The sequence below is a fragment of the Bombina bombina genome, chromosome 3, assembly GCF_027579735.1.
Source record: "Bombina bombina isolate aBomBom1 chromosome 3, aBomBom1.pri, whole genome shotgun sequence".
Lineage (NCBI taxonomy): Eukaryota > Metazoa > Chordata > Amphibia > Anura > Bombinatoridae > Bombina > Bombina bombina.
This window is the reverse complement of record NC_069501.1, coordinates 1,163,645,861-1,163,658,224: the sequence shown is the minus strand read 5'-3', so window position 1 is coordinate 1,163,658,224 and position 12,364 is coordinate 1,163,645,861. Positions and strand designations below refer to the sequence as shown.

The 12,364-nt window shown below is 37.8% G+C and overlaps 1 protein-coding gene across 2 annotated transcripts in view; it reads right to left on the bottom strand.

Annotated features, from left to right (window-relative positions):
- The window catches only part of DCUN1D5 (defective in cullin neddylation 1 domain containing 5), a 93,571-nt gene that overhangs the window by 73,030 nt on the left and 8,177 nt on the right, over window positions 1-12,364 (bottom strand). The window contains exons 2-5 of one of the 2 annotated variants that reach the window (XM_053708575.1): window positions 11,190-11,363; window positions 10,002-10,124; window positions 9,733-9,824; window positions 552-622 (exon numbers count right to left, since the gene is read on the bottom strand). In XM_053708575.1, the coding sequence (XP_053564550.1) occupies window positions 552-622; window positions 9,733-9,824; window positions 10,002-10,124; window positions 11,190-11,239 (336 nt within the window). In that variant the 5' untranslated portion in view covers window positions 11,240-11,363. The remainder of the gene's footprint in view (window positions 1-551; window positions 623-9,732; window positions 9,825-10,001; window positions 10,125-11,189; window positions 11,364-12,364) is intronic. The other variant, XM_053708576.1, reaches the window with a different exon arrangement.

Sequence of the window (12,364 nt, the reverse complement as noted above, 5' to 3'; positions counted from 1 at the left end):
ACGTGCAAGTTTAATATATCACATGCATAAACTCCTGAATCACCACAAACGATGAAAAATTTGTGACTCTTGCATAACTTAGATGTAAGAAGCTCTGCATTAGTTTAAAAACCACATTTTAAAGGAAAAGATAAAGCTAAAAAAAATAATAATTCTAGAAGATTTGCCCTATAATTTGCTTGTGCTTTTACCAGATCCGGCTAGTTCTAGTAGAGCAGTAGGTTTAATATCTAGATAAAGGATTCTAAAATTGTTTTAAAATTATGAAGCAAATTCATTTTTGTTCTTCACATCAGATGTTCTACAGTTTACAACAAAGGCAAAAGGTAAATTCCACTACTACAAATTTTTCATTTTGTTCTCTTATTGGTCACCTTGAACACCACTAGGGCGCACATGCACAATCTACAATTTAGAAGTACCAGTAGAAATACTAAAGCTAAGTATGAGGCTTCCCCTGGTGAAATGGTAAAATTAGCATAATCTGATTTTAAAGGAGCAATATAAGAAAATCAAGTAAATTAATTTTTTTTAAAAAAAGCACCACTTACATTTTCAGGCTCTACACCAATATCTTCACAAAATTTTTCCATAGCTTCAGGCCCTACAATTTCATCAGGACCTAACAAAATAAAAAAAAACCATTAAAAACGTATTATTTTGCATTATTTTAGCAAACAATCTCATAAATATTTCCAACGGGCACACCACCTGGCTATTATTGACCACCAGATAAAAGCCTATGTTACAGTTATGGTAAATCCCAGCTTTTCAAAAACGCTGGGATTTACCAGCTCTAAAAATAAATGGAGCTTCAGTGCCACGGCTTTCTTGCTAAACTAAGCGGCATAACACTTTTTCCAATGAGGTGACATTCCCACTTCTCAGCCAATAGCAGTGCTATTACACACAGCTATTTCAAATGACAAAATAAAAGTAAATGAGTTATTTTGCCTGTTGTATCCCCACCTATACTGAAAATGTTAATACCCAAGCACTGATTGTAGAAAATATATATACACAAGACATTTTAGAAGAAGTTACACACAATGTGTGGGGGAAACAGAGAGATAATAAAATGTTACATTTTCCATTTTTCTTTGTAAACATTAGTTTTACTGTGTATAGAGAGAAAAGATAAGGAGGATTTTGTATAAATATACAGAAATAAGCTAATAAGGAAACTAAGCCCATTTGATTTGATTGTGGTATGAATAAGCTATTACATATACATAAATATACTTAAAGGGGCAATCCTCCATATATTTTAAACTTTCCAGGTGGTATAACAAGTAATTGTAAATGCAATTTTACAGTACTCTGTCCCTTTAAATAAAAGGGAAAAATACAGAAGTGACCTTGTTCTGTTTTAGAGAGAAGTGACGTAATCCGCAAAACGTTACATGTAAAAAAACTTCTAAGCCAAGGTTAGAAAAAAAAAAACCCATGGACTGGGTTTCAAGGTCTCTACCAAACATAAAAGCAACATATAAGGACCTCTAGTTATACAGATTATAGCGCTTTTCTTTTAAAAAGGACTGACCACATTACCCTCTAGATATTACAATCTTAAAAGGGATTAACATTTGTTTCTCTTGTTAAGTGTATCCAGTCCACGGATCATCCATTACTTATGGGATATATTCTCCTTCCCAACAGGAAGTTGCAAGAGTCCACCCACAGCAAAGCTGCTATATAGCTCCTCCTCTAACTGCCATTACCAGTCATTCTCTTGCAAGTCTCAACATAGATAGGAGGTCGTGAGAGTCTGTGGTTTTTTATACTTAGTTTATTTCTTCAATCAAAAGTTTGTTATTTTTAAATGGCACCGGAGTGTGCTGTTTATCTCAGGCAGTATTTGGAAGAAGAATCTGCCTGCGTTTTTTCTATGATCTTAGCAGACGTAACTAAGATCCAGTTGCTGTTCTCACACATTCTGAGGAGTAAGGTACTTCAGAGGGGGAATGGCGTGCAGGTTTTCCTGCAAATAAGGTATGTGCAGTAAAATATTTTTCTAAGAAATGGAATTGACTAAGAAAATACTGCTGATACCGAAGTAATGTAAGTACAGCCTTTAAATGCAGTGAAAGCGACTGGTACCAGGCTGATTGATAGAGATATATGCTAAGGTATGTGCAGTAATATATTTTTCTAAGGAATGGAATTGACTAAGAAAATACTGCTGATACCGAAGTAATGTAAGTAAAGCCTTAAATGCAGTGATAGCGACTGGATCAGGCTTATTAATAGACATACATACTCTTATAAGAATGTGTTTTAAAACGTTTGCTGGCATGTTTAATCGTTTTTTAACATATGTTTGGTGATAAAACTTATTGGGGCCTAATTTTTCCACATGGCTGGCTTAAATTTTGCATAGAAACAGTTATAGGGAAGGTAATCCACAGCTCAGCTGTGGCAGTTTTGTTGTGTCTGTTTAAAAAAATGTCGTTTTTTTTGTTTTTTTTTTTAATCTGTTTTTTGCATTAAGGGGTTAATCATCCATTTGCAAGTGGGTGCAATGCTCTGTTAACTTATTACATGTACTGTAAAAATTTCGTTTGATTTACTGCCTTTTTTCACTGTTTTTCAAATTTTGACAAAATTTGTTTCTCTTAAAGGCACAGTAACGTTTGTTATATTTGCTTGTTAACTTGATTTAAAGTGTTTTCCAAGCTTACTAGTCTCTTTATTAGTTCTAACATGTCTAACATAGAGGAGGCTCTGTGTTTATTATGTTTAAAGCCATGGTGGAACCCCATTTTAGAATGTGTACCAGATGTACTGATTTCATGTTAAACAATAAAGATCATTTTTTGTATTTAAAAACATTATCACCAGAGGATTCTGTCGAGGGGGAAGTTATGCCGACTAACTCTCCCCACGTGTCAGACCCTTTGACTCCCGCTTTAGGGACTCCCGCTCAAATGGCGCCAAGTACATCAAGGGCACCCATAGCGTTTATTTTACCAGAGGATTCTGTCGAGGGGGAAGTTATGCCGACTAACTCTCCCCACGTGTCAGACCCTTTGACTCCCGCTCCAGGGACTCACGCTCAAATGGCGCCAAGTATATCAATGGTGCCCATAGCGTTTATTTTACAAGACATGGCAAAGGTTGTGTATAATACACTGGCAGCAGTATTAGTCAGACTACCTGAAATTAAAGGAAAGCAAAACAGCTCTGGGGGTAGATACAGAGCATACAGACGCTTTAAGAACCATGTCTGATACTACCTCACAATATGCTTAGTCTGTGGGTGATATTTGTGACTCAGGGAAGATGATTTAACCTGATTCTGATATTTCTACATTTAAAATTTATGCTTGAGAACCTCCACTTGTTGCTCAGGGAGGCTTTAGCTGCTCTGAATGAATGTGTACAATCGCAGTGCCAGAGAAATTGTGTAGACTGGATAAATAATATGCAGTGCCGGTGTGTACTTATGTTTTTCCAATACCTAAAGAGGTTTACTAAAATTTTTCATAAGGAATGGGATAGACCAGGTGTGCCGTTCTCTTCCCCTCCTATTTTTTAGAAGAATGTTTTCTAATAGTTGCCACCACACGGGACTTATGGCAGACAGTTCCTAAGGTGGAGAGAAGAGTTTCTACTCTAGCTAAGCGTACCACTACCTCTGGCGAGGACTGTTGTGCTTTTTTAGATCCAATGGATAAAAAATGTTTATTCAACAAGGTTTTATCCTGCAGCCCCTTGCACGCATTGCTCCTGTCACTGCTGCTGCGGCGTTCTGGTTTGAGTCTCTTGATGAGGCTTTACAGGCTCCATTGGATGAATATATTTGACAAGCTTAGAGCACTTAAGCTAGCCAATTCCTTTGTTTTCTGATGCCTTTGTTCCTTTGACTAGACTAACGGCTAAGAATTCTGTTTTTTACTATACTGGCGCGCAGAGCGCTATGGCTTATATCATGGTCAGCTGTCGTGACTTTAATAAATAAGCTACTTAACTTCCCTTCAAGGGGCAGACCCTATTCAGGCCTAGTTTGAAGGAGATTATTACTTATATCACTGGAGGAAAAGATCATGCCCTTCCTCAGGACAGGTCCAAATCAAGGGACAAAAAAGGCCTAATTTTCGTGCCTTTCGAAAATTCAAGGCAGGTGTGGCATCAACTTCCTCTAAGGCAAAATAAGAGGGAACTTTTGCTCAGTCCAAGGCGGTCTGGAGACAACCGGACCTGAAACAAAGATAAGCAGGTCAAGGAGCCTGCTGCTGCCTCTAAAACAGCATGAGGAACGGACCCCTATCTGGTAACGGATCCTATAGGGGGCAGACTTCATTCTTCGCCCAGGCGTGGGCAAGAGATGCCCAGGATCCCTGGGCATTGGAAATTATACCCCAGAGATATCTTCTGGATTTCAAAGCTTTCCCCCCCAAAAAAGGGGAGTTTTTGCCTTTCACATTTATCTGCAAACCAGATAAAGAAAGAGACATTCTTGCATTGTGTACGTGACCCATTCAGTTCCAATAGAGGAACAGGGACACAGTTTTCCTCAAATCGGTTTGTGGTTCCCAAGGAAAGGAAACCTTCAGACCTATTTTGGATCTAAAAGATCTTAAACAAATTCTTTAGAATTCTATCATTTAAGATGGAAACTATTCGTACCATCTTAACTATGATCCAGGAGAGTCAATAGAGGACTACAATGGATTTGAAGGATGCTTATCCTCACATTACGATGCATAAAGATCACCATCGGTTTTTCAGGTTTGCCTTTCTAGACAGGCATTACCAGTTTGTAGCTCTTTCCTTTGGGTTAACTACAGCCCCTAGATTTTATGGAGGTTCTGGGGTCACTTTGGCGGTCCTTAGGCCGCGGGGCATAGAAGTGGCCCCTTATTTAGATGACATCCTGATACAGGCGTCAAACATCCAAGTTGCCAAGTCTCATACGGACGTAGTACTGGCATTTCTGAGATTGCATGGGTGGAAAGTGAACAAGGAAAGAGTTCTCTATCCCCAATATCAAGGGTTTCCCTCCTAGGGATTCTGATAGATTTTGTAGAAATTAAAATTTACCTGACGGAGTCCAGGTTGTCAAAGTTTCTAAATTTCTGCCGTGTTCTTCATTCCATCCGCGCCCTTTGGTGGCTCAGTACATGAATGTAATCGGCTTAATGGTAGCGGCAAGGGACATAGTACCGTTTGCACGCCTACATTTCAGACCACTGCAACTATGCATGCTCAGCCAGAGGAACGGGGATTACACAGATTTGTTCTCCTGTTAAATCCGGACCAAGAAACCAGAGATTCTCTTCTCTGGTGACTATCTCGGGTCCATCTGTCCAAGGGTATGACCTTCCGCAGGTCAGATGGGACAATTGTTACAACAGATGCCAGCCTTTTAGGTTGGGATACAGTCTGGAACTCCCTGAAGGCTCAGGGATAGTGGACTCAGGAGGAGACCCTCCTTCTAATGAATATTCTGGAACTGGGAGCGATATTCCATGCTCTTCAGACTTGGCCTCAGTTAGCAACTCTGAGGTACATCATATTTCAGTCGGACAATATCACGACTGTGGCTTACATCAACCATCAAGGGGGAACAGAAGTTCCCTAGCAATGTTAGAAGTCTTAAAATAATTCACTGGACAGAGACTCACTCTTGTCTAAAAGCTATCCCTATCCCAGGTGTTGAGAACTGGGAGGCAGATTTTCTAAGTCGTCAGACTTTTCATCCGGGGGAGTGGGAATTCCCTCCGGAGGGGTTTGCACAAGATCAAGCAGGAGAGTGCTTTTGACAGCGCCTGCGTGGCCACGCAGGACCTGGTATGCAGATCTGGTGGACATGTCATCCTTTACACCACGGTCTCTGCTTCTGAGACAGGACCCTCTACCTCAGGGTCTTTTCAACCATCTAAATATAACTAATCTGAGATGGACTGCCTGGAGACAGAACGCTTGATGTTATCAAAGCATGGCTTCTCCGAGTCAGTAATTGATACCTTAATACAGGCATAAAAGCCTGTCTCTAGGAAAATTTAACATAAGATATGGTGTAAATATCTTATTGTTATGAATCCAAGGGTTACTCATGGAGTAAAGTCTGGATTCCCAGGATATTATCTTTTCTCCAAGATGATTTTGAGAAAAGGGTTGTCAGCTAGTTCTTTAAAAGGACAGATTTCTACTCTGTCTATTCTTTTGCACAAGCGTCTGGCAGGTATTCTAGACGTTCAGGCATTTGGTCAGGCTTTGGTTAGAACCAAGCCTGTGGTTAAAAATGTTGCTCCGCCATGGAGCTTAAAGCTGGTTCTTAAGGTTCTTCAAGGAGTTCCATTTGAACCTTTTCATTCCATAGATATCAAACTTCTATCTTGGAAAGTTCCTTTTTGGTAGCTATTTCCTCGGCTCATAGAGTCTCCGAGTTATCTGCGTTGCAATGTGATTCTCCTTATCTGGTTCTCCGTACGGATAAGGTAGTCCTGTGTACCAACCTGGGTTTTTACCTAAGGTGGTATCTAACAAGAATATCACTCAAGAGATTGTTGTTCCATTCTTGTATCCTAATCCTTCTTCAAAGAAGGAACGTCTATTACACAATTTGGACGTGGTTCGTGTTTTAAAGTTTTACTTACAAGCTACTACAGATTTTCATCAAACATTCACCTTGTTTGTTGTCTATTCTGGACAGAGGAGAGGTCAAAGGACTTCAGCAACCTCTCTGTCTTTTTGGTTAAAAAGCATAATTCATTTAGCTTATGAGACTGCTGGACAGCAGCCTCCTGAAGGGATTACAGCTCATTCTACTAGAGCTGTGGTTTTCACTTGGGCCTTTTTTAAATGTGGCTTCTGTTGAACAGATTACAAGACGGAGTCTTGGTCTGCGTTTCATACTTTTTCAAATTTAACAAATTTGATACCTTGCTTCTTCGGAGGCTATTTTTGGGAGAAAGGGTTTTTTACAGGCAGTGGTAACTTCTGTTTAAGTACCTGCCTTGTCCCTCCCATCATCCGTGTACTTTAGCTTTGGTATTGGTATCCCATAAGTAATGGATGATCCGTGGACTGGATACACTTAACAAGAGAAAACATAATTTATGCTTACCTGATAAATTTATTTCTCTTGTAGTGTATCCAGTCCACGGCCCGCCCTGTCACTTTAAGGCAGGTAATTTTTCCATTAAACTACAGTCACCACTGCACCCTATGGTTTTTCTTTCTCTGCATGTTTTCGGTCGAATGACTGGTAATGGCAGTTAGGGGAGGAGCTATATAGCAGCTTTGCTGTGGGTGGACTCTTGCAACTTCCTGTTGGGAAGGAGAATATATCCCATAAGTAATGGATGATCCGTGGACTGGATACACTACAAGAGAAATAAATTTATCAGGTAAGCATAAATTATGTTTTCTCTCTAAAGTGTTTCCAATGACGACTTATACAAGATGCAGAGTATTAAATATATTCTTCAGTTTTACTGCTGTGTCTGGACTCTGGAATAGCTGGTTTTGTTCTACAAAATCACCAATCATTGTTCTTATACACTTGTTCATTCAAATGAGTTGAGTCTGCAGGAAGAGCAGACATGCTTCTCTATACAGGAAAATAGGTAATTCAATTTTCATTATGGGTGGTGGTTTCGATTAGTAAAACCTATTTGAATTGCAATAATAATAATAATTATAATAATAAGAATAAATGGAAAGGCAGGATTTCTAATGCATTTAATGCCATGCAGCTGGTAAACCAAGTCATTGTGAACACAGTACAGTGTACCTTAAAGCTAGAATTGGGTAGCAGTTTTTAGTATGGTACACAAAAGCATTATTTAAAAGGACACAAACCATATAGCATGTGTCAGCAATTAAACACTGCATTACAAAATAAATAATTTAACGGATGAAGAGCAGTTCAGGAGAAAAACCTCTTAAAATCTTTTGTAAGATCTGGAAGAATCCAAGCTCCTGTTCTCTCTGATGAAAGTGCATGTGAACATGAGCGGAACACGTCAGACCAGCTGTATGTTGGATGCTACCATGTTACAAAAAAGATGTTCACCGATTGCTGAATATATTAATTAATGTGTCCCTTTAAAATGCTAAATTAAATAGTTGTTTTTTTTTAATAGAGATATATAGATATAGATATATATATATATATATATATATATATATATATATATATATATATATATATATATATATATATATATAGAATGCTGGCGCACACTACAAAATATAACGTTTCTCTCTACACTGATGTTATAGGTTGAAAATTGTATCCCTTCCCCCTTGAAATATTCCTAAGGATTCATGACACCATCTTGCATTCTTTAGACAGGTGGCCATTGGGTAAGACACAAAGAAAAAAATCTCAGAGTAATCCACATAAAAATGCTTAAAGAGACAGTTTACCCTAATTTTGTCTCTGCTTTAATATGTTCCCAATGATCCATTTTACCTGCTGAAGTGTATTAAATTGTTTACAAATAGCTCATTTACCTTTATATATCGACATCTGAAATAGCTGATTTTGCCTTTGGTATCCCTACCGATAATGAAGGTTTCTATACTTAAAGGGACAGTTTACTAGAAAAGTTTTATTTTTTAAAATAATAGATAATCAATTTATTACCCATTCCGCAGTTGGACATAACCAACACTGCTATATTAAAGGATTACTTTCTGTTATAATTTTTAAGCTAAACAACTAACATATTAAGGTTAATAAACATTAATTAAAACCTACTGACCTATATTTTATCCAAAACAAAGTTTCAGAACGTTCTAAAAGTTATATCTTTTATTCGCCGATGTCACGTTATCCTGCGCACTATTTTCAGTACTGAGTGTTCAAAATACTTAAACCAATAACTTTGTGTTTAAAGCGCCATTTTGAAACCTAGGTATTGTAAACGGATTGGTACAGAGCAAAGGATACCCACGGAGTGGGTTTGGAAAACAATTAAATTTGCAGACAAGATTTCTGATATATGGTACAGATATGTTAATGAAATGCTATTGATAAAAAGTGTATTTGGGGTAGTTAGTAACAGGCATAGAAAATATTTACTTACAGTGTCCCTTTAATATACTTTTTACCTCTGTTATTACCTTGTATCTAAGCCTCTGCAGACTGCCCCCTTATCTCAGCGCTTTTAACAAACTTGCAATTTTAGCCAATTAGTGCTGGTTCATGCATAACTCCACGGGAGTGAGCACAATGTTATCTATGACACCCTGTCTAAGAGACGGCCTTCAGTGGCTTAGAAATCAGTTTATGAGTCTATCAAGGTTTAGTTTTTAACCAAGAATACCAAAAGAACAAAGCTGTCATTAAAAATTGCATGCCCTATCTGAATCATGAAAGATTAATTTTGACTTGACTGTCCCTTTAAGTATAAGCTATGGAAAAGGTGTAAACATAGCCAGCAGAAGAAATTACGCTCCCAGTGGGAGGTGGGAGATAAGTAATGAAATGTTGATTTCTAATTGTTCCAAAGTATTGGGATTTGGTATGCAAATAGAGATAAGATAAGGATGCATTTGTGTGTACAGAAAGTGGTAAAATAAGATCTGATTTCCCTCCAAGCTCAACTAATTTTGATGAGTTTTGGTGTCAGAACAAAATCAACCATTTCATATACAAAATATACCTAAAGGAGCAATTTCTCACGTTATACTCTGCTGCATTGGAAACACATTAAGGGAAAAATCATTTTACAATATACTGTCCCTTTCAGTCTAAATGTATCAGAAAGCACTTACCTGCATATTCATAAAACCAGGCCAGGCACTTCTTGCTTGAAAATAAGTCATCTTCGCTTATTAGTCTTCCTGGTGCTTGTGATCTGCAATAACTAAAACATATAAAAACATAGATTTGCAGCAAATATAATGAAAGCACGTGAAGAACCACAAGCTTAAAACATTTTAAATATGTAAACGGCACCATAGTAATTCCATAACTTCACCGTGACCAGGCTTAGCTTTTGCATTGTCATTTGTGACATGCTGATCGTTGGAACTGTTAATACCTAGTAATTCTACATTTTTTCAGGTTCAGTTCTTCTGTTGCAGTGGATTTTCTTTTTTTTTTCACAGGCATGTTGTTATCTCTGGGTGATGAGTTCTGTATAATGGAGCACAGAGAGACCTGCCTGCAATGAAATATGGAGCAAAACGTGATGAAAAACGTTACGGATAATTGTTTTAGATGTGTCATAAAATCACATGCAGTATAAGTTCCATCATATGTGGATTTCATGGAATTAACGGATTTATCTAAAAAGTGAGACAACAGAAACTCTTAAAGGGACAGTCATTGAAAATTTGTATTGTTTAAAAAGACTAACAAACACTTGAATTAATACACTTTTTACCTCTGTAATTAAAATACCTTGTTTCTAAGCCTCTGCAGACTGCCCCTTTATCTCAGTTCTTTTGACAGACAAAAGCCAATCAGTGCAGACTCAAAAATAACTACACAGGAGTGAGCACAATGTTATCTATATGGTACACATGAACTAGCACTGTCTTATTGTGAAAAACTTTCAAAATGCACTGAGATAAGAGGCAAACTTAAAAGGCTTAGACATTAGCCTACCTAGGTTTAGCTTTCAACTACGAATACCAAGAGAACAAAGCAAATTTGATGATAGAACTAAATGAAATGAATCATGAGTTTAATTTTGACTAGACTGTCCCTTTAAGTCTTTACTGGCACAAAATACTCCAACAGCTCTCTGTGCTTGAATACTGGGACATAGACCCTCACAGTAAAAGTAAGTACGCAGCTGAAAAACCTTTACTAGAAGCATTTGTGCTAATGGTATGTATATTGCAAAAATGCTTCAACCTTTATATCCCTTTAATGTTTACACAAGTCATAAAATTTAAAAAAAAGTCAGGACAAATACAAAAGAAGTTTATTTTATTTAATATCATTGTTTATTTAACAATGTTTAAAATAAACTTCCACGCAGTATGTCAGGTGCTGCTCTAAGACATAAAACCGCTTATAATTGACCATACTGGCTAAAAGAGGAGTATTTCTACATGTATGTATGTATGTATGTATGTATGTATGTATACTTTCAGGGACATCCTAATACAAAAATTGTAAGCTCAATTTTGTTAAAGCATGCAATTTTTGCACCATCAACACTGAAACTATATGTATTTAAAACCCACAAAAGGGTTAAACGCATAATAAAAGTTCCCACTTGGAGCTGCAGCGGCCAAGTTGAACACAGCTGGTGATTGGCAGAGTCATGTGATTGCCACTGCAGAGTGGCTCACTAGCTGATTCCTGCTCAGGTCCAGCAGTTCTCTGCAGACTGTTCAAGGTTATTTTCTTTCCGCTTCCTTTGTACAACTTCAAAGACTTGCCCTAAGGCCTTTAAAAAAAAAAAAAAAAAGTAAATAGGTATACAGTAATTGTACCTTCTGATATATGTGACTCCTAAACAGTTTGTAATTAGTCAAAACATTTACAATAGTAAAGCCCATTGTTATTCATATGCTGTCAGGGTATCTTAATTCAATCTAATAACCAGCAGCTACATATTTTAATATAGGCAAAACAGGTAATCACTCTCAGATTAAGGCAAATGAGTTAATATGTTTACTGTAAATAAAGAATGCTGCATGAACTTGTGACTAGTAAATGTGCAGTTCCATGCAGATAGCAGTACATACACAGCACAGAGACAAGATAACAGCCACAATGACCTTATACAGATGGACTTTCTAGAACAGCGGGATTTACAGAATTTAAAAAGCCTTGAATTAGAGAGTAATTTACAAATTCCAGATGTCAATGGACACTATGGCTACAAAGCCAAATCTATATTCTACCCGGTACAATCCAGGGGTGATCTCCTCTCGACATTCCAAAAAAAGAGTAGAGGCAGACCTTATAGATTTAGCTAGTAAACCCGCAATAACCCACCCGAACCTCACGCATGAAGAGAGGTTGGCTGTTAATCGCCTAAGAGACAATGATGAGTTAGTGATCAAAATGGCGGACAAGGGGGGGAGTGTGGTAGACTGGAGTAAGGTTGCATATACCAATGAAGCCTTGCGACAGTTAAGTTGTAGTGAGGATTATAGAACCCTTCCAGGGGTTCCAACGACAATTTTCTCAAGGAACCTGAGGTCAATCTTAGATGATGGCCTAGAAAATGGGCACATTGATTATGACACATATGAATACCTTCTAGTTAAAGAGCCTATCATTCCCATTTTTCATATGCTCCCCAAAGTACACAAGTCAACCATTGAAGTGAAGGGGCGCCCGCTAGTATCAGGGATAGGGTTATTATGTGAGCATTGCTCAGAGTGGCTAGATAGTCTCTTACAACCACTTGTCCTTAAACTCAGTAGCTATCTGAGAGAC